The 24,344-nt window shown below is 37.3% G+C and overlaps 1 protein-coding gene across 1 annotated transcript in view; it reads right to left on the reverse strand.

The window, feature by feature from the left end:
• The window catches only part of LOC124615645 (non-lysosomal glucosylceramidase), a 260,067-nt gene that overhangs the window by 65,764 nt on the left and 169,959 nt on the right, over window positions 1–24,344 (reverse strand). The window contains exon 12 of the mRNA XM_047143656.1: window positions 525–783. Coding sequence (XP_046999612.1) covers window positions 525–783 — 259 coding nt within the window. The remainder of the gene's footprint in view (window positions 1–524; window positions 784–24,344) is intronic.

Here is a 24,344-nt window from a genome sequence, read left to right on the forward strand (position 1 = left end):
CATGTTAGTATTACAGACATCCTGAGTTATACTCTACCTTAAAAAAGAAAACAAAATTAGGTAGGGATAATGCTACCCTGAAACATGTTATGGTAATAATCACACGAATGACAACTGGGCTGAATATCCTCGATAGTGCTGTATGTCACATCTGAAGGCCCACTGCATTACTTACATTTTACTCACCAGAAATAATGGATTAGAAATTATCAATCTTTAACTTATAGAAAAAAGATAGGCAAATGAATACACAGGAAATCGATGATGGATATGTTACAAGGATGGAGCGTTTGCATCATTTTCCTGAAGCTTGACTGGGAAGTGGAGTGTGTATATTTTTTTAAGCGGAGTTGCAGAATATATATTACTCATATTCAACTTCTAGTTGGAAAATTTTTTGTCAATATATAGAATTGCAAACACGCTGATTTCCATGGCACAGTATGCTAACAGGTGAGTAAGCAAAATACAATGTTACTTGGCACTTTCATGATAAGAAAAAATGACTTCTGCACTGAACTCACCTTGGTCCCTTCATGATCCAGGCATCAAATGTCTGATCAGCAAATCCACTGTTTTCAATAAGGCCATCATTATCTTCATCCCATGTCAGTGCCTTATTCATGACTGTTTTTATTTTTGGCCACATAGCTTCAAGATAGTCACAAGAATCAAAAAAGCAGTAGTCACGGTAACACTGGAGAACGAATTTTAAATTCAGATCACGCCATTCCGAGACATCGTGAATGGGATACGAATTTATGGCTAAGAATGGTTCTTCCTCTGCAAATAAAATGAAGTTTAGTATTTAACTAAGTCTTGAACACAAAGTGGGAAAGCAGAATGAACAAAGTTTAATCTAGTATCAACATGCCATTCAAATTACATATGTTTAATATTAACACAAAATAGATAAAAACACACAAGCAAACACTACAGAGGCTATCTGATACTTTTTATACAAATAAGTAATTTTATTGTGTCCTTTCTCACAGTAACTTCCACATTGTGTTGCAAAATTTTGTGCTACTTACAATTAATTCATAATATAAAATATATTAGATACTTAAAAAGTAAAACAATGAAAGAATCAAGCAAAAAGAATCTGGAGCAAGTAAAATACTGAGGCAAATGAAACTGATATCCATACAACAGATGTTCCTAAAATGATACTCAATAACATCACTGATCACAAGATTCAATGGTTACATCCCTGATGGACAGTAACAGCGCACTAACCAGCAATCATCCATTTCTGAATGCTTATGATTTGCTCCAAAATACACTGTATGTACTGATGGATTACTTTCAAAATTACAATCCCAAAGGAGATTATGGAAAGCAGTCACTAAAAATCAGCAATTCTTTTGGCCATGATGGTACTGCTAGCATGCTAGCAGAGCACTAAAATCTTGTGAAAATATGATAAGACTGCCCTTGAACTAGCTCTGTAATCAGTCAAAAAATTTAAATATGCTATAGGAATGCCCATCTATAAAAATGGCAACAGAAGAAATACCTCTAAATACAAGCACACTGCACATCCTTCAGCCTATTCCAAAATGTTAGAGGAAATAGCCAACAACAGAATACTGACACATTTGTCTGATCAGAATTTTTAACTGCCTGGCTTCTTTGAGGGATTCTTCACAGATAAAACCATAAAAATGCTAACAAAGTTCTGTCACAGCTAAACAAGAAAATTTTTTTCTGCTGACGTATTCTGTGACCTATTCAATGACTTGGTTAAATGGACTATAAATTCATAGGATAAAATAAATGTTATGGCAGCTCTCTTCCATAGGTGAGGCCATCTTTTACTACACAATGCATATGGTTACACTGACAAATAACACGACAGATGTAACATTAAATTCAGAGCAAAACAAGGCAAACCACAGTATTCAGTCCTGTCTCCATTCTCCTCTTAATTTGTTTCAATGACTATATGATTTGAAAAACATGACATATGCCTCCACAAACAATGAGTTTATAATTTATTTGGGCATTCCCTAGTCAAATGTATTAGTAACTGAGTTGATCCTTTCACTACACATGCTGGTGGCGGCGGTGAAAAGTTGTAGTGTGAGGTCACTAAACAAAGAGTTTGCAAGGTCTGTTAACCACTCAAAAGTTTATTTAAAGAAGTTTAATTGTACCTTGAGGTTGCATTAAAGGTTGGGAGGCAACCTTAGCCACAGACAGCGATTATTAATATCTTGAGCTGAGGAGTGTAAAATGCCAAGATTAATTGTTTCTGTGATCATAAAGAATGACCAATATTATAATCATCAAGTGTCAAGTACTGATATATGAAATAGGCAGTCATATGGAATGCTGTGTAATATTGTGTGTGTGTGTGTGTGTGTAATTTTAACAGTGCTGTGGCAAGAATAAATAATACACATCCTTTAAAACAAAACTGACATCCTTTTTACTGAAAAGCAGACCTATATTTTTCTACAGTCACAAGTTGCCATGCCACTTCATAAATGGAACCACATGACCTCCACATTGAGAAGGATATTCAACATTAGAAGAGACAAAGTGAGCTACAGAACACCACAATGCACAACTGATACTGTACATATCAAACATATCATAGCCTTCACATGTATGACCAGGCTGTTACCTCCGGCTGTTACCTCCAGCCACTAGGGGATGGCTTTTAGAGTGGAGGTGTGGGACATGATTTGCCCTGAGGGGATAATACTGGGTGACTGACTGAAGAATTGTACTGCAAGTAATAACGAACAACAATGAATCAGTAGGAACAGTGACTTTTTAGCTGTAATCCATTGAACAGTGACTTTGATAGGCTGTGCAAAGATTTTGATTAATAACATTAGTAAAGAACATAAGATCATAGTGCTCTGTAAATAATACAACACTGATAAAGTGCAAATCTTTACATAAGAATAGGTGGAAGTAACTTCACCAATATTTTTTTGCTTTTTGTCAAAATTACCCAACAGTGTTGATGAGTGACAGTCGACATTTTAGAATGCTAAAATCTGTGAAGTGAACACAATATTAAAGACTGAGATCAAGGGGAAAAACAGTTTTTGAGGTTTTGTGTATGAGATGGGCAATATGGCATAAGGCTCAAGGCAGCAAGCAGCTGCCAGATGCTTCACAGCACACAATTGTCATCACAGCAGGGAGGAGGCATTATGAGAGGTAGAGTTTCCACCACACCTAGTGAACACGGCACAACATCAACATGTGGCCAGACATCTCAAAATTTATGGTAGGCTGATCTTATCTCTGTGTAGCTCAGCACAATGCCACATTGAGTGCACAACAGTCTGCAATCTTAGCATAATGAGTAGATCCATGAAAATAATATGGAAGATCATCATGTGACCACTGGTATAGAACTTTTAAGTGTTACAGGGTTTAGGTTAGCATCTCACTATTGTAGATCAGAAATGGAGAAAGGAGGAGTTGCCACATTCATCAGGAACTGTCATAAATTTAAGAACATAGACATTCATAAATTTTGCCTAGAACAGCATATGGAAGCATGTGCAACAGAATTAGATTTTCACAAAAAATCTTTCATAATATTAAGTGTATATCGAGCACCTGCAGGTAACTTTAATCTGTTTGTAAACCACCTTGAAGCTGTACTGGCCCATTTAACAACCAAAAACAAAGAAATAGTGGTTGCTGGTGATTTCAATGTAGATTTCCTTAAAGACTCTCCCAATAAGAACCTATTTGAGTTAGTAACACTATCATTCAACTTAATTCCCACAGTAAAGTTCCCCACTAGGATAACCACTTGCTCACAAACAGCCATTGATAATATCTTTATAGAAAAGTCAAATGAACAAAATTATATTACAAAACCAATAGTCAATGGCCTCTCAGACCATGACATGCAGTTCCTTCTGTTAAATGTTAATACTGAACAGGATATAAAATCTGTTAAATCTGAGCTCAAGAGGGTAATCAGTAAGCCAAAAATTGATTATTTTAGGACACTCCTCAGAGACATTCACTGGACTGATGTTTACAGTGCTCATGGCATGAATGAAAAATATAACATTTTTGCTAATAAAGTGCTTACCTTATTTGAACACTGCTTTCCCCCAAAACTTACCAAGGTTAGAGCAAAGTCTACAAAGAAGCCATGGATTACTCGAGGAATAGGGGTATCTTGTAAAACAAAAAGAAAACTGTATCTGTCAATCCGAAACATTTCCAATGTTGATGCTATAGCACATTATAAGAAATACTGCAAAATATTAAAGACTGTAATACGGATGTCAAAGCAAATATATTACAAGGAAAAGATAGTCATATCAGATAACAAAATAAAGACAATATGGGATATAGTGAAGGAGGAGACCGGTAGAACCAGACATGAAGAGGAACAAATAGCATTAAGAGTAAATGATGCATTGGTGACAGATGTGTATAGTGTTGCAGAACTTTTTAACAAACATTTTATAACTGTTACTGAAAAGATGGGGTTGTCAGGTTCGGTAGATGCTGCTATGGATTACCTTAGACCAGACATTTCAAGTAACTTCCATAATATGAATTTGACCCTCACTACCCCAACAGAAATAATGTCCATCATAAAATCTTTAAAATCAAAAACATCTAGTGGGTATGATGAAATATCAACAAAGTTAATTAAAAAATGTGATTCTGAGCTAAGTAACATATTAAGCTATCTGTGTAACCAGTCGTTTATCAGTGGAATATTTCCCGAATGGCTGAAATATGCTGAAGTTAAGCCACTGTTTAAGAAGGGAGATAAAGAAATAGCATCAAATTTCCGTCCAATTTCACTGTTGCCAGCATTCTCAAAAATTTTCGAAAAAGTAATGTACAGTCGTCTTTATAACCATCTTATCTCAAATAACATACTGTCAAAGTCACAGTTTGGATTTCTAAAAGGTTCTGATATTGAGAAGGCTATCTACACTTACAGTGAAAATGTACTTAATTCATTAGACAAAAAATTGCAGGCAACTGGTATATTTTGTGATCTGTCAAAGGCATTTGACTGTGTAAATCACAATATCCTTTTAAGTAAACTAGAATATTATAGTGTAACAGGAAATGCTGCAAAATGGTTCAAATCTTATATCTCTGGCAGGAAACAAAGGGTGTTATTAGGAAAGAGACATGTATCAAGCTATCAGGCATCATCCAACTGGGAACTAATTACATGTGGGGTCCCACAAGGTTCCATTTTGGGGCCCTTACTTTTTCTTGTGTATATCAATGACCTTTCATCAGTAACATTACCAGATGCCAAGTTTGTTTTGTTTGCTGATGATACAAACATTGCAATAAATAGCAAATCAAGTGTAGTCTTAGAAAGATCAGCCAATAAAATATTTGTAGACATTAATCACTGGTTCCTAGCCAATTCTTTGTCACTAAACTTTGAAAAAACACACTACATGCAGTTCAGAACTTGTAAGGGGTGTCCCAAGAGTATATGTCTAACATATGATGACAAGAAGATAGAAGAAGTGGACGGTGTTAAATTCTTGGGATTACAGCTTGATAATAAATTCAACTGGGAGGAGCACACCACATAACTGCTGAAGCGTCTTAACAAATCTCTGTTTGCAATGCGAATTTTGTCAGACATAGGGGATGTAAAAATGAAAAAGCTGGCATACTATGCTTACTTTCATTCCATAATGTCATATGGGATTATTTTCTGGGGTAATTCATCAAGCCAAGCTAAAGTTTTCCGGGCACAAAAACGTGCAGTAAGAATTATATGTGGTGTGAACTCAAGAACATCCTGCAGAAGCCTGTTTAGGGAACTAGGGATACTAACTACAGCTTCCCAATATATTTATTCCTTAATGAAATTTGTCATTAAAATATATCACTTTTTCAAACCAACAGGTCAATTCATGGAATCAATACTAGAAATAAGAATAATCTTCACAAGGATTTAAAGTCACTTAGTCTTGTACAAAAAGGTGTGCATTATTCAGGAACACACATTTTCAATAACTTGCCAGCAGCCATAAAAAGCTTAACAACCAATGAAATTCAGTTTAAGAGAAGCCTAAAGGATTTATTGGTGGCCAACTCCTTCTACTCCATTGATGAATTTCTTAGTAAAACCAACTGATTTGTATATAAGTACAACATAACTTCTGCACAATTTCAGTGCAGTAATGTGTTCACTGAAAATGTGTGTGTGTGTGTGTGTGTGTGTGTGTGTGTGTGTAAGTATAATCTAACTTCTGCACCATTTCAGTGCAGTAATGTGTTCATTGTAAATAAGTATTACAGTAGTTGTATTACATGTTTCTTACCTTATAAATAAATATAAAACTTTTTTATTTTAAATTCAGTGCAATAGTATTTGTAAAATGACTCTTAGTGTTCATTAAAAAATGACGATCATTCCACTTGGGCCTGTGGAATGGTACATTAGCTTATTTGTTTTAGTTTAAATATTTGTCATGTATTGTTGTTTTTCTGACATGTTCCACATCCTGGAGGACCTCCTCACTACGGATCAATTGGAATGAAAGTAAATCTAATCTAATCTAATCATACTGAGTGTGAAAGATGAGGATAAGTTTTACAAAGGGATTAAATAAAAAACTAATAATTTCAGAAAAACCAGAAAGCAATTAAAAATTGACTAAAAGAAATTAATCATTCTGTTGAGGAAAATTTTGAAAAAATAAATTAAAGGCTTGGTGCTTCTTTTGGAAAAGTTCAAAATTCCACTGATAACATAAATCAAAAACTCAAATAGCTAATAACAGAAGTTACAATTTCTAGAGGGGGAAAAAAAAAAGAGTCAAGAGTTGGGAAGACAGAATATCTACAAGATAACGTTTTGGGAATATTATCTAATAATAAAGAGGTCAACTGAGCACATGGGCTTCTTCAAACTACTGTAAATGAATCTAATGATGGTCAAGTAATGAGAGACCAGAAGTGAAATAATTTGATTATCAAATATCTAATATGCACAGAGCTTCAAATTAGAAAAGGTTTGCAAAGCTTCATTTGAACAAATATTTAGCAAAGATCTGTTCAAATACAATTATAAAGGGAATGCAACTGAAATACATTTCAAACTGAGGGAATTGTGCAATAAAATTCAGAGAGGGTCAGCTGAAGATATAGAATTGCTGGTTATTTTCACCAATTGAGTAGCAATACAGGGCATGTTGAAAAGCAAATAGATTTGTGAACATGGAATAACACATTGATACTGAGAAATGATGTACACCAGTGCTAAATCACACACAAACAACAAATGGGATGATAGGTCGTGACAGGAGGTTTGTAGGTCATGTATTGTGAGCCTAAAGGCCCGAGGGGGTTGAAAGGCCTGCATCACTGCTCATACTATTTGTATTTCATTTCATGTATAACCATGCATTCGCCAACCATTGAAGCACAGAGTTAAATTTTCTTTATCTAAAAAACCAGGAATGAGAGTGTCTATTAGAAAAAGATGCAAATAATAAACATGACAAACTCAAACACTGGAAGATCCAGGATGAAATGTAACAAATCATGAAAAGATAAGCTGCTACTCACCATATAGCGGAGATGCCAAGCCACAGATAGGCACAACAAAAAAATTGTCACAAATAAAACTTTTGGCCAGTAAGGCCTTCATCAATCTTAGACGACAGACCCACACACTCACGCAAACACAACTCACACATACGACTGCAGTCTGAGGGAACTGAAATCACACTTCAAATGGCTCTGAGCACTATGGGACTTAACATCTGTGGTCATCAGTCCCCCAGAACTTAGAACTACTTAAACCTAACTAACCTAAGGACATCACACACGTCCATGCCCGAGGCAGGATTCGAACCTGCAACTGTAGCGGTCACCCGGTTCTAGAGTGATGCACCTAGAACCGCACGGCCACACCGGCCGGCGAAACCACACTTCGAGCAGCACCCGTGCATGATGGAGGAGGTGACTGGGTTGAGGTAAGGAGGAGGCTGGGGCAGGGAGGGGGAGGGATAGTTTGGTAGGAGTGGCGGATAGTGAAGTGCTGCAGGATAGACGGAGGGAAGGGTAAAGGTGGGGAGGGGGCGGGGGGGGGGGGGGGGAATATTGGAAAAGGAGAGAGTAAAAAGACTGGATGTGATGGTGGAGTGACAGCTGTGTAGTACTGGAATGTGAACAGGGAAGGGGCTGGATGGGTGAGGACAATGAATAATGAAGGTTGGGGCCAGGAGGGTTTCGAGAACGTAGGATGTACTGCAGGGAAAGTTCTCACCTGTGCAATTCAGAATAATTGGTGTTGGTGGGAAGGATCCATATGGAACAGGCTGTGAAGCAGTCATTGAAATAAAGAATGTCATGTTGGGAGGCATGCTCAGCATCAAGGTAGTCCAGCTGTTTCTTGGCCACAGTTTGTCGGTGGCCATTCATGCTTATTCGTTGTCATGCTCACATAGAATGCAGCACAGTGGTTGCAGCTCAGCTTGTAGATAAGATGACTGGTTTCACAGGTAGTCCTGCCTTTGATGGGATAGGTGATGTTTGTGACCGGACTGAAGGTGGTGGTGGTGGTGGTGGTGGTGGTGGTGTGAGGACATATGTGACAGGTCTTGCACCCAGGTCTATTAAGGGGTATGAGCCATGAGGGAAGGGGTTGGAAGCAGGAATTGTGGAAGGAAGGACGAGTTATTGCATAGGTTTGGTGGATGGCAGAATACCACTGTGGGAAAGGTGGGAAGGATAGTGGGCAGGACATTTCTCATTTCAGGACACAATGAGAGGTAGTCCAAACCCTGCTGGAGAAAGTGTTCAGTTGCTCCAGTCCTGGGTGGTATTGAGTTACAAGGGGAATGCTCCTCTGTGGCCGGATAATGGGACTTTGGGAGGTGGTGGGAGACTGGAAAGATAAGGCACAGGAGATTTGCTTTTGTACATGGTTGGGAGGATAATTACGGTCTGTGACAGCTTCAATGAAACCTTCAGTACATTTTCAGAAGGAGTGGTTGTCACTGCAGATGCGATCACCACAGGTGGCTAGGCTGTACGGAAGGGATTTCTTGGTATGGAATGGGTGGCAGCTGTCAAAGTGGAGGTATTGCTGGTGGTTAGTAGTTTTGATATGGATGGTGGTACTGTTGTAACCATCTTAGATGTGGAGGTCAACATCTAGAATTGTAACTTGTTGGGTTCAGTAGGATCAGGTGAAGCAGAGGGAGGAGGATATTAGTGTTTAACGTCGCGTCGACAACGAGGTCATTAGAGACGGAGCACAAGCTCGTGTTAGGGAAGGATGGGGAAGGAAATCGGCCGTGCCCTTTCAAAGAAACCATCCCGGCATTTGCCTGAAGCAATTTAGGGAAATCACGGAAAACCTAAATCAGGATGGCCGGAGACGGGATTGAACCGTCGTCCTCCCGAATGCGAGTCCAGTGTGCTAACCACTGCGCCATCAGGTGAAGCAAATGGGGGAGAAGTTGTCGAGGTTCTGGAGGAATGTGGATAGGGTGTCCTCATCCTCAATCCAGATCACAAAGATGTCTTCAATGAATCTGAACCAGGTGAGAGGTTTAGGATTCTGGGTTTCTAGGGAGGATTCCTCTAGATGGCTTCCATGACAAACTATTAGATAAGATAGGTCATAAAAATGGCTCTGAGCACTATGCAACTTAACTTCTGAGGTCATCAGTCGCCTAGAACTTAGAACTAATTAAACCTAACTAACCTAAGGACATCACACACATCCATGCCAGAGGCAGGATTCGAACCTGCGACCGTAGCAGTCGCTCGGTTCCAGACTGTAGCGCCTAGAACCGCACGGCCACTCCGGCCGGCTAAGATAGGTCATAACTTGAAAATATTTTCAAATGAATAAGTAACAGGTGCAAAGAGCCACAAAGGTGAGTGACGAAAGGTCAAGGTTTGTGTTAAGAAAATGGAGAGGGTACAATGTCTTGTAATGCACAAAAGGCAAGTTAATGAGTCTAACAGGTAACCATCTAGTTAGTTAGTTAGTTACATGTTCCATAGATCATCTGAAGAATTCTTTTATCAAAATGATGTGGAATGAGTCAATGTACAGAATACGTATAGATGATTAGTTTTAACATTAACAAACAAATTATTATTTTAGTCCTACGCACGCAACTGCACTTAAAAACTAAGTTTTTCCCCTTTTTTTTTACTGGCTACTTGTTTTTAGATAGAAATTAGTGCAGGAGAAATAATTTTAAGTTACATTTAAAACTTGTTTTGCCATCTCTCAGATCTTTTATGTTACACAGTAAATGAACAAACATTTTTATTTCTGCGTGTTGAAATCCTTTCTGAGCCACTGACAGATTTAATAATGGGCAACAAAGGTCATTTATTCCTCCTAGTGTTGTAGGTATGGACATAACAGTTAACTCTTAAATAGCGACAGATTACTGATTATGAATCTCATTATCAAATGTAGCTATATACAAGTTACCACAGACAATTATTCTGTAAGACATTATTGAATGGATGTATGCAAAATACGTCAGCAGGGTCTGAATCATTTGTTTCCAAGACTAGCAATTATATGAAGAGCAAAAGTAGCTGAACTTAATTCTTTGTATCTTTCTTCCAGTTCAGTTTTTTATCAATATGTACACCCGAAAATTTGGAGCATTCTACGCAATTTACTGACTCCTGCTGATGTGCTACATCAATTGTTGCAATTGTCACTATGACTATTTGTTGTACAGAACTGAACTAGTGTAGTTTTTCTCTTTTTGCCAAAATTTAAGGAGAGTCCATTTCCTGAGAACTATTTTATAATTCTTTGTAAAATATAATTTACTAACTCTTCTGTTGCTTTCTTTCTAATAGGATTTACAACAACACTAGTATTGCCTGCAAAAAGTACCAATTCTGCTTGTTGGCTCTGGAAGGAATAGGAGTGGACCCAAAATTGAATTCTGTGGAACTCCCTTTGTGATTTGTCTCCTGACACTGTCTGAATTATTCAGCACAACCTTTTGCATTCTGTTTGTTATGTATAATTCAAACTAAGCATATATAAATCCACCAATTCCATAAAACTTGAGGTTTTCTAAGAAAGTGACATTACCTACACAATCAAACACCTTGGAAAGATCACAAAAAAATACCAACTGGCTATATTAAACAATCGAAACTATAGATAGGAATATCAACAATGTAGGAAAAGACAGATTGCTACTTATCTAAAGAAGACACTTCATGTGTCTCGGGATTCTGGCCGAAGATGCTGGAGTTGGAGGTCATACGTGCATGAAGTGTGTTTGCTTGTTTGTGTGAATGGAGTGTGCTTCTCTTTTGCTGCTGAAGGCTATGGGCAAAAGCATTATGTAAGTGCCTTTTAATTGTGCCTGCAACTTTACGTGTCTTCTTTACGGTAAGTAGCAATCTGTCTTTCCCTACAACTGGCACTTTTTTATTATTTAAGGCTTTTGATGTTTGATGAGTGAATGCATAAATAGCATTCTCAGTCAAGTAATCCTTTTGGAATCCAAATTGTGGTAAGCTAAGTAAATTGTTTCAACTTAAATGCGAGGCCATTCTTGAGTACATAACTTTTTCAAATATTTTGGAAAAAGATGTCAGTATGGAAACTGGACAACACTTGTTTAAGTCTGTCTTGCCACCTTTCTTATGAAGAAGTTCAACAGTTGCATATTTTAACCTGCCTGGAAAACATTCCTGTGCCAGTGATGCATTGCATATATCACTTAGGACATTACTTGTTAAGTCAGAACAACTTTTCAAAATTCTGTTTGAAATTCCATGAAATCCACAAGAGCTTTCGTATTTTAGAATTCTATTAATCTCAGAGAAGGATGTTGGTGCTACTTCTATTTGCTTAAAATTTTGTTAACAGCATTTCTAATATATTCTGTTGCTTCTTCAACTGAAGCATTTAATCCAATTCTTCCTACCACATTTAGAAAGTGATTACTAAAACTACTTGCAACTTGTGAATTATAAGTCACAACATTGTAATTTAGTTTAATTGTTATGGTATCTTGTACACATACTGGCTGTCCATGCTCCCATTTGTATTGCATATATCTTTACTCTTATTATCTGCAATATTAATTTCTGCCAGGATGTTAATACTTATGTCTTTTAATGACTCCTCTTAAACAGTACAGAATTTTTTGTAGTATGCAAGTAATATCAAATCTTGACTTACTCTTGCATTTATATAAATTTCCCTCTTCCTCATGCAAGAGATTTTAATTCCACAGCTTACTTGTTCAGGATAATTTTTTAGGAAAGCAACTTTCAAATACTTACACAAATTTACTACAGAATAAATTGAATTCAACATTAGTATCTCTTTTTATATATTCCTCATCCAATAATACCACTTTTAATGTACTCTTAAAACACGGTATCCTGTTCTCATTGACAAGTCTCACTGCTTTGTATAAAGCTATCTCAGGATTGTAAGGTGCCTTACTGTTTATTTCCATTAATCTCCAGGAATGTTTACAAAAATGTTATTAATCAGTTTCCTCCTATCTTGCTCCACACAATTTGGAAAACTGACTACTGAAATTAGATTGCAACAACAAAATAATAATTCAACTTCATTTTTCCTGTCCTTGTCTTTTAAGAAATCTACATTGAAATCTCCATGAATTACTCTTTCTTTTTGTCTGACACACAGCTCAATAATGCATCTAGATTTCTCATAAATAGATGAAAATTTTCTGGAGGGGCTTTGTAGACTGTTACAATTATTAGAGAAGTATTCTGTAGTAGCAATTCACAAGCACATGCTTCTATGTTCTAATCAGCAAATAAACTATTTGTGGCAATTTTTTTCTCTTCGGGTCCAACTTTTAGATATGTTGCAACTCCTCCTTTTTCCGTGTTTACTCTATATGAAAGTGATGCAAGTCTATAATACTTAATATTTAACTCCTCCATCCCGGTGGTCACATGGTGTTCAGCAAGAAGTTTCCACATCTTCTAGGCATAAAAGAAGCTCATCACTTTTTTTTCAACCCTCTAATGTTCTAATGAAATAAATTAATATTTTAATGGAAAATATTGTGTGTGTTACAGTCCTCTTCTGCTCTAATTTCTTTCAATACTGTGTGTCTATTATCTGACTCAAACCTAAAAGGTATGTCCCTTTGACTTCAGTAATCACAGGGATTTTGTCTTGTTTAATTGCAATCCCACTTACACATTCTGTGAGATGTTCAGCATCCTTCCTTCCTCCTCCTTTACAGGTGCAGGTCATGAGTAGTTCATACTTATCTCGAAATCAAAGCTACAGGCATGGCACAGATGTGATACTTTTGTTGGAAACAATTCGTTCAGCTCTTTGTTCACATGGCTAACACTCATTTAATCCAGGTCTGGCTGTTTCACTGTAGAACTTCCATAAACCTCACATGAGTGTGTATTGGACTGCTCCTATTTCCTCCAGGCTAGCTTTAATGCCATATCCTAAGTTTCGGGCATGCTGTTTCCTGCACCTCTGACTAAAAGACCTTATCCCCTCCATCAAGATCTCACTACGACCTGCTGCACCCTACTGAGCTCAAAAACTGGTTAAGCCTTTTCTCCTACTTCAGGTCTCACATCAAACTAATTGCTAACCAGAATAGGGAAAGTGATTTCTTGAGGCTTTTCCTTTTGCCTACTATTTGTCACTTTCTTCAAACTTCCATTATCTCTTTCCCATTTCAAGCTATCTAATTCAAAATATGTCATTTCTAAACCTGCCTGGAGGGCAAAAATCTTTCTTCACTGTTCCATGATTTTCTTTTCTCAACTGCATAATATACAACTCCATGGTAGAGCCTCATCTGACACCTGGTTTGCTTTCCCACTGTGTTCTCCCTAGTGTAGCATGAACCCACAATTCTAACATGTTTCTCCCATACCAATTAACCAACGACAACATCCACATTAATCACACATGACACTAGTCTTACCGTAAACTAGAAAGCACTACAATCCACTTAAACTGTAATTGTTACTGGGTGGAAGCACTTTGACAGATACATATGAAAACAACATGTGCAGAATCATGGATTTGGGGAGGGGGGGGGGGGGGGGGTGTTCTTGGTGCTTGGTTCCTGTTTGAGCTAGGAAAGGGGGGTAAAAAGGTTTGGTTTATTTAGCTTGGACCAGCAGCCATTTGTATAGCCATTTGAACATCTGCCTCATGTAGCTACGTTACAGTATATTAAGTAACATTTGAACACTGAGCCAGAGCTCTGCTAAGGCAAATTGTGTGATCGATTAATTCCTTTTGCAAAAGGTTTTAATTGGTTTGAAATTAAAGCTCAGCTAATTGCACCATTTCTATGCACACTGTTCAGATCTTATATGCAAAACAGTCACCACTGTTTGAGTGTTGCGCACAAAACAGAAAACCTGTTTTCTGGGAGGTTTTCGAAGTGTACCATCCCTATACTTTAAACTTGTATGAATTGGTTCTAACTTTGCATGAAGATAGATAAATGGATAAAGTCAAAAAGAATTCTTTTATCCAATAGTCATAAACCACTGTTAAGATATGATGGTATAAAGCCAAGCTAAATGTGTAAAATTCATTCTTGTGTATACTGAATGCTCTGAAAGGGATTAAAGTGAATCAAATAAATTAAAAAATGACAGAACTAAGTAGGCTTCCATGGCCGGTGTAAAAAGGGTTTTACAGTTTATAATTAAAGAATTGTATACAATGACATGTTACAACACCCAGAAGACTTTTAATCATCAAATAAAAACGCATTCTTATGACAAAATTGAAAATTCGCTTTAAAAATCTAGCTTAAGTCAGATTTTACATGGAAAAAAAAGAAAAAATGAGAATACATTTTTATAAGCTTTTTATGATTGTGGCACTTGTATCTTTCAAACTTGTGTGAACTGGTTCAAATTTTATAAGAAGGCAAAGAAATACATGTAATTAATGGACATCCTGCTGCTTTGTGGAAGCTTTATCAGTTGCCATGATATACCAGTCTAAATTTGCACACAAATATATGTAAAATCTGACTTTATGTGAATCACACATGCTGAGATGGTTTAAAGTTATACAGATGATCATAAAAATGTATTCTTACCATAATCATAAAAAGCATTTGCAAAAACTCTTTCATTATTCAGGTTTTACGTGCAAAAAATCAGATGTCTGCACATGAAACTGAATTTGCAGAAATGTGTTGCATTTAATTGTTGCTTTTGGATATAATTAAAGAAACTAGTTATTACAGTTTATTATTGTTTTGTTTCCAGAATGAAATTTCCACTCTGCAGTGGAGTGTGCGCTGATATGAAACTTCCTGGCAGATGAAAACTGTGGTATAGCACTTGCTCGCCAAAGGCAAAGTTCCCGAGTTCGAGTCTCGGTCTGGTACACAGTTTTAATCTGCCAGGAAGTTTCACATCAGTGCACACTCTGCTGCAGAGTGGAAATTTCATTCTGGAAACATCCCCCACACTGTGCCAAATCCACGTCTCTGCCATATCCTTTCTTCCATGAATGCTAGTCCTGCAAGTTTCGCAGGAGAGCTTCTGTGAAGTTTGGAAGGCAAGAGAAAAGGTACTGGCAGAAGTAGAGCTTTGAGGATGGGCCGTGAATAGTGCTTGGGTAGCTCAGTTGGTAGAGCACTGGCCCGGGAAAGGCAAAGGTCCCAAGTTCGAGTCTCAGTTTGGCGCACAGTTTTAATGTGCCAGGAAGTTTCTTTATTGTTTTGTTGTTTGTATATTAGAGATTTTATCTACCACTGGCTTAAAACCATCAAAAAATCTTGGATGTGGAAAACAACATGTGCACCAAACCAGAATTATGCGCAGCCCAGTACAGCATGAGATACTTTTCAGTCGAGCATTTAAAGCTTCATTGATGAGCACACACAAAATTAGACTAACCTGAAAACTGGAGAAAAAGTCACTTTCTTTCTACTTAATACGAAATGTTTCACTGTGTTTTCTTCAAGACCTGCTATGGTATCTTGTAGAAAATTTATTTTTGGACAAAACAAGCTTGAGTTCATCAATTTCCATACATTATTGAAAAGTTGATAGTATTTTGTCATGCATACATTGTTTTGCAGTTGTTCTGCTTCTTTCAGCTAATCGTACTTATACTTAATTTGGATTGGTTGTTGGAACATTTGAGCTTTCTAGTGGCAGTTCCCTAATTTTCAGTTTTTATTATTGCACACATTAAATAAAAAATGACAATAATTATAAGATAAGAGTTAATAACAAGATTTATGTTCCAATAGTTTATTATTTGTTGTGCAAATCATTCAGCTCAAGATATAGTAAGCTTTTAAGGTAAGTTTATCTATGCAATATAGATGGTCGTTTTGTAATTTTATCTAATTAATACACACTATTTACATACATCATCAGCATCATAAACGTTGCACAGTATTTAATATTTTGTGTGCTCTTTTAGTCTCACGCCTATATGAAGAAAGTGTGAATAACTATAAAACAAAAAATTAACAAACTCAATAAAAAATTTAAAACAAAATAACAAGATAGTAAAAATGATAAAAAATATAAAAAACAAAATAATAAAATAAACTCCTGCAGGTATGTGATTTTGACTTGGTGGTGGTGGTGAACATGAATGATCACAAGTGTGAGGTCATTGAATATGAAATTTTTAAAGTGTGTTAATCATTCAAAGGTTTCTTCATGGAAGTATTAATTGTACAATCAGGTTGCATTAAGAGTTGGGTGGAGACCTTGTTCAAGTGAGGTCGCGTGTGTGACGTCACGAATGACGACTATTAATATCTTGAGCAAACTAGTGTTACATGCCGAGAATTGTTATGCTGATTGTTGGTATTGATTCTGTGATCCTAATATGTGATCAGCATCATAACTGTCACGTGTCAATATCAACGTATGAAGTAGGCTTCACGTGGAATGTTCTGTAACATTTTGCGTGTGTAATTTTAACAGTGCCATGGCAAGAATTGCAACACCAAATAAAAGATACACATCCCTTAAAAAATGCACATGCTATTTACTGAAAAACAGATGCTCATTTTTTCTACAATCAGAATAGTTGCAGCACAGCTTCATAAACCAAACCACAACCGTGCGTGACCTACTGCAGAGAGAGAGTAACAACAACATTAGATGATGCAAGTTGGTTACAGAACTTTGTGATGTGTACCTGATGCTACAGATGTCAAACAACAGCCCTCGTATATGGCCAGACTGTTACCTCCACCTGGCAGGCCGTCACTTTTGGAGTGGAGAAGTTGTACAGAAGCTCCATTATATCCACAAAGGCCTTACAACGGGCCTTCTCAAAGGCAAAGATCACTATACAGTCTATAAACATCGAGAATTTATGTACTCATAAGGAAGAGATACTAAATCAGATGTGAAAGTGTCAAGAATGTGAAATGCTTTGCATTCAGGAGTCTCAAGACGTATGACACTGTTGCTCAAAGATTAGAGGCATGTAGGTTGCAGCTGCACATCCACATTGACAATACGTCGGCACTTTTGTCAAGCCTAATATACAGGTTCTCTCTGCAGGAATAACAACAGCAGAAGATACTGGAACTCTAACAGCTGAGTTGAGTGTTTTCACTGTAAATTCAGTTCATAAACCAGCAATATATGACATCACTTTAGAAGAACCTTACACAGTTTTCAGAATCTAGAGCAAGCCACCGGAGTTGGAGTCAGGTGTGTGTGTGTGTGTGTGTGTGTGTGTGTGTGTGTGTGTGTGTGTGTGGGCACACACAGTCGCTTGTGTGAATGAAAGGTGTGTGTTTCCTTTTTGACAAAAACTGTGCCCGACAGCTTATGTATAAGTGTCTTAATTTTGCCTGTCTGCAACTTAACGTCTCATCTTTATGGTAAGTAACAATCTATCTTTTCCTACACTGCCAGCTTCAAAAGATGGGATTATGGAAGAGAGTAATAGTCCTTAGTCTGCGCTCTTATCATGATCCCAAATAAATTATCGGTTGGCTGTAATGCGTATAGGTTTTGTTGTGATTACCATTATTTAAACCAGAAAAAAATACAGATGACTACCCTATGTCTAATGTAACAGAGCTCTCAGGTAACCTGGGCCAGTGTCATTATTTCATAACTGTGGGCCTATGAAGTGGGTACCATCAACTGGAGATAGTGCCTGAAGATTTTCCAGAAACAAGGTGCTCAACTCCATCTTGTCATTATCAATATCATCGCTTGCCTTTTGGACTGAAAAACATGCCAACAGCTTTCCACAGACTGTTAGATGGTATATTGTGAGGGTCAATCCCAATGAAATACATGGTCTATTCAAATGATATTGTGCTCTCCAAGGATACCTAGGAGCATACGATTTGTTTATGCCAGGTTTTTGACCATTTACATCCTACGTGGTTAACACTCAGTCTGGAAAAACGTCACTTTGTTTTGCAAGAAGATCTTTACTTGGCCTAGGGATGATCACTGCAATGGTAATAGTTTTCCAGCCATAAAACCAAGATGAAATTGGGGTTCATTCAGTTCTACTAAATGGCCTTCCAACTCAACTTTGACATGATGTGCAACCATGATATCTAAACCAACTTCATAGCCACTGACAACCATGGGGGGGGGGGGGGGGGGGGGGGGGGGGGACTTCCACTCAGTCATAATCCTAGCACTGTTGAACCAAATGAATTAAAATGACCCCCAATTAAACCCTTAACCCCCAGCATGGCTGATTCAGTTCTACTACACCAAGTACGTTCTTGCTTACCACATATACTTGAGAGCCACCACATTAAAAAAATACGCATAACTTTCCTTTCACATAACCAGTTAGAAAAAGTCAGCCACCCAGAGCTGACCTGTATGAACCCTTACTGTGAGTACTGTACACTGGACACACCACCTACTGCCCCATTTAACAGTGGGGGGTACAAGGTCCGCCTTGTGGCCACCTTCGCTATCTTTGCAAACTTTTGTTTGTACATTTCCATCCTGATAATGTTGTCCCTACAATTACACTTTATATGACCTGTATAGCCACATCTAAAACATTTGATATCTGAGTTAAATTTGCCTCCTTTTCTTGTGGTTTGGTAACCACATCAACTTCAGCTAGTGCCACCACGATTTCCACTGTTTCATTCAGAGTCTTTGGGAATTCCATACAAACTCTATGTGACATTTCTGGCTGTATATCCCATAAAGACTCATCAAGTGCTCCCTGTACAGCTTCTGTAATAGGGTCTAATTCACAACATCACCCTCAGTGAGTTTATATGTATTGACATCAATTTTGCGAATGTGGTCCACAAAACTCTATCGATCCCCTATGTTTCTGGAATATCCATTAAACTGGTTATTAACCCAATTTCTTAAACTAGCAGCTGTATCCAAATTATCAAAAAACATAATGACATATTCTCTTGATTTCCAAGCAAGTGAATTGACCAACAAAGTGGTGTCAGTATCAAAGAAAGGTGCTGCACTGCATGTGGCTGTTCCCTCCTTTCCTACCTTTGTTGTCCTTATTCAGTAACTTTATCTATCAGATGCTGAATCACATCTTGAGCAAAAACTTGCTTACCCATGATGCTTACTTATTACCAACAGAAGTATACAATACACCCAAAGTAACATGGAAAGGAAGAAGAAACAATAGGGGAACAAGCATACAGGTCCCAAAAACTCTAAAATCGGCACATAATCATAAATTTCATCTGCATCCTTTATCATTTCCAGTTTGGATCCAGTTAGATCCAAGAAAAGTTCTTACATTTCATTACTCTTTCAACAGTCCAGAGCTACCTCGATATACAACATTTATAAACAACGTCTTTCATATTTGCTACTTACCGCCACCCATTCTGCCACTCTTCTTCCAATTTATGTATCCCTTTAATTTCATTCTCTCCTAATAATTTCTTGGACAAGATTCTAATTCTGCCACTGAGTATTTAACTTGTTTATTCATGAACTAATGGCCACTTCAGTTCACAACACCTGTCTCTCTAGTTATCATCATCCCACTGCTCTTTATTCATCCATTTAACTACTGCTTATTGTCCTATCAAGCAATGTAACTCTTGCATTGCATTATTAATTTATATATTATTAGGTGCTTCAGTGTTTGCATTCTGTAGCTGTATCATTTACCTATCACTTTTGTTAAATGATGAAATCTCCTTCCTTTTCTACACAACTTATATTTTCACACACTTTTTTTTTTCTTTTTCCTTCCTATTGAATACACAGTAAGTCAATATGTATAGGTCATTTTTTCCTTTCTTTTAGACACCAGCTCTAACACAATTTTCCATTCTGGCAGTCTTTATCTATGCTCATGCGGTGACCAAATCAGGTAACATAACAGAAAACAGGATCACTGACAATCAATTTATAGCACTGAAAGCAGGCATACTACAAAAACAGAAAGAGAGAGAGCTAGACTGCTCTCTGAATGGATAGTAGTGCTACTTATATAAAGCTTCAAAGATTCAAAAATACATCACAATCAAGAAATTTTCCAGAACTTGTTTACATTAAATTATAGATATTGTCAGTTTGTTGGAACTGAACTTGGGAATTTTAGCATCACCATGCAGCAGCTCTACAGCTACACCACATAGGAAAATAGACAGCCTACATCTGAAAAGAAAACAGCAACTCAATGATTTGAGAGGCTTTTTCAACACACACCACAGTATTCCAATGCAGGATCTCGTCAAAGGGCCTTCGTATGCCAAAATTTAAAAATCCATGCTTTCCAATCGTGTTGTTTCATTCTCAGCACCTCTATGATACTCAAGGGTAGCCATTTGCATCAAGGCTTTGCGATTGCCAAAAGACCTTTTGGTCACTTGCATGGTATATCTTCATGGACAATCTTTGTGCTCTAGGCTTCCAAAACTAACATTAGCAGCCAATAAATAGCACTGAATCTGAAAAAAAAAAAAAAAAAAAAAAAAAAAGGGGTGCTCATTTAACCTTACGCACAGGCACAGGCATAAATACTGACACTGGACTCAGATTAACCAGACAGATCAAGTCAACTGGTGCTTGCTTTCAAATTCTAAAAGGAGTTGTTTCCTGTGTCCTGTAATGAATGGCTCAACAAACTACCCAGGCCTAACAACTTATGCTACTAGAAACAGTTGAAAAGTATCAAGAAAATGTTTTGAAGGTTTTTTCTCCTGTGGTAAGAAGTTTTCTTCCCCAATAATTTTGTTTATTGTTTGTTACTTCAAGTAGAGTTTTGGAAAAGCCAAATACACCATAATAATTGTGTTTACTTTTTACAACAGTTTGTTTTGTTTTTGATTAACCTCAGCGAAGCAGTTGTTTTAGAGACTTAGAAATAAAAAATGAGTGGTTAATGGGACACCAAGGCAGTTATGTTACATGGGTTGGTCCAGTTAACCACATTATAATTATTTGCTTTTGTAATTTACAGATCTTTTAATTTAAAAAAATCATCTAACATCATACTATTGGCAATAACAATAAAACATTTGGTGAAGCTCATCTGTGACAGAACAGCCTGTTGAGCCATTTAAGAACAAAATTTGTTTCAGAAAATAATGTTCCTAATACAGTTCCAAATCCACTTCATCCATTTTCTCCTGTGTCTCCTACTGATCCAGTTCCTTCAACTTTGAATACCTCTACTGGTAACCTTATTCCTTCATGTCTTCATAAGCAAGAATTCTAGGCTGAATTATCTGTGCCTCCTGAAGCCTTGCTTCAACTCCTTCAATGTGTTCCCCGAAAAAGAGATAGTCATGGCTGAAAGAAAGGATAATCTCTTATTTTTATAAGTTTACATTTGAAAGCCTGCCTTGAAGCAGAAGCCTCTGCCAGAGAATGAAAGAAAATTAAAAAGAAGAAACTTGCTCCAAAAGAACTAGATTCTTCAACAGATGAAAGCATCAACTTCATATCAGAAGAATCTGACTGTTCTTACAACGCCCAATATGAAGACAGCGAGAATTTTTCAGAAATTACAGCCAATTACTTCACAACTGTTAAAATGCATTAAGTAAAGAGAGTCTCAGATGGAAATTTCATAACTGGTGTGAAGGAGTCGCTTGATCCTGGCATTCAAGTGACTTTCTGGAAGTAGCACATGAGCTTTAAGAGATTTTCATGATGAAAGCAAATGCTTACGTTGCCACTGCTGATATTATTACAAAGCTTCTGCATTCCCTTAAAGACTTATATTAAGATTTGACAGAATGATTTACAACAATGCTGATTTTCATTAATACAGCCTTCATCAAGTCACGGCTGCAAAAAACTAACGCGAATTCTTTACAGACGAATGGAAAAACTAGTAGAAGCCGACCTTGGGGAAGATCAGTTTGGATTCCGTAGAAATATTGGAACACGTGAGGCAATACTGACCTTAAGACTTATCTTAGAAGCTAGGTTAAGGAAAGGCAAATCTACGTTTCTAGCATTTGTAGACTTAGAGAAAGCTTTTGACAATGTTGACTGGAATACTCTCTTTCAAATTCTGGAGATGGCAGGGGTAAAATATAGGGAGTGAAAGACTATTTACAATTTGTATAGAAACCAAATGGCAGTTATAAGAGTTGAGGGGCATGAAAGAGAAGCAGTGGTTGGGAAGGGAGTGAGACAGGGTTGTAGCCTCTCCCCAATGTTATTCAATCTGTATACTGAGCAAGCAGTGAAGGAAACAAAAGAAAAATTCGGAATAGGTATTAAAACACATGGAGAAGAAATAAAAACTTTGAGGTTCGCCAATGACATTGTAATTCTGCCAGAGTCGGCAAAGGACTTGGAAGAGCAGTTGAACGGAATGGATAGTGTCTTGAAGGGAGGATATATGATGAACATCAACAAAGACAAAACGAGGATAATGGAGTGTAGTCAAATTAAGTCGGGTGATGGTGAGGGTATTAGATTAGGAAATGAGACACTTAAAGTAGTAAAGGAGTATTGCTATTTGGGGAGCAAAATAACTGATGACGGTCAAAGTAGAGAGGATATAAAATGTAGACTGGCAATGGCAAGGAAATCGTTTCTGAAGAAGAGAGATTTGTTAACATCGAGTATAGATTTAAGTGTCAGGAAGTCGTTTCTGAAAGTATTTGTATGGAGTGTAGCCATGTATGGAAGTGAAACATGGACGATAAATAGTTTAGACAAAAAGAGAATAGAAGCTTTCGGAATGTGGTGCTACAGAAGAATGCTGAAGGTTAGATGGGTAGATCACATAACTAATGAGGAGGTGTTGAATAGAATTGGGGAGCAGAGGAGCTTGTGGCACAACTTGACTAGAAGAAGGGATCAGTTGGTAGGACATGTTCTGAGGCATCAAGGGATCACCAATTTAGTATTGGAGGGCAGCATGGAGGGTAAAACGTAGAGGGAGACCACGAGATGAATACACCAAGCAGATTCAGAAGGATGTAGGTTGCAGTAGGTACTGGGAGATGAAGAAGCTTGCACAGGATAGACTAGCATGGAGAGCTGCATCAAACCAGTCTCAGGACTGAAGACCACAACAACAACAACAACAGCAGCCTTCATCAAGACTGTTTTTATTTAAAATTTCTATCAGTTATACTTGGTGTATCAACAACTAACAACTGAATGTTGTTGCAGTCCCTTTTACAAGGTTTGGAAATTATAATTAGATTTGTTTAATGTACTTCCACTTGTTTCACTGATTGGAAGAATCAGCTTTATCAGTTAGGTTAAATGGTGTTTTACGAATGAGTTAATTAGCTCAGATTTCACAACAACTGAAAGTAGTACAGAGCCCTTGGACACCTCATTGTGAAGGAAACACATAACCCAGACTTTCCATCAATATAATGCAGGTAAAGTATTGTTTCATGAATATATTATGATAGTATTTTGGTAAAGTGACAAATTCAGAAGATTGGATTTTATCACTGATAATCATCCTCATAATAATGTGTGTGATGGCTGGACATATTTTGCGTTAGTCATCATCAGCACAGTTGCCTCTGTATCTCAGAATACACACATGATAAACATCAAACATCACACATGATGAAGTCATCAGTGATAATATCAATATGATTCCAGACAACTGCCATCTAATGAGAACTTTCACATGTGCAACCTCACCTCCATAGAATGTTACCTTGATCACTTTTCCTGCTTTGGCATTGAATACTTTATTTGGAATTTCTATATGGTAACATGGAACAGCTGCAGTATGTTAGGAAGTGTGCTTGGCCAGGGTACAATAACGGGTTTTATATTGCAGGTCAGGTGTACTCATCCAGTTTTAAGGCACCAATGGAATCACTGTGATGTCTGACATCTTATGTTATAATACTCATGGATGTCCTTAGTTGAAACATAACTGTGCCCAATCCTCAAAAAGC

Source organism: Schistocerca americana, chromosome 5, assembly GCF_021461395.2.
Source record: "Schistocerca americana isolate TAMUIC-IGC-003095 chromosome 5, iqSchAmer2.1, whole genome shotgun sequence".
NCBI classification, from domain to species: Eukaryota; Metazoa; Arthropoda; class Insecta; order Orthoptera; family Acrididae; genus Schistocerca; species Schistocerca americana.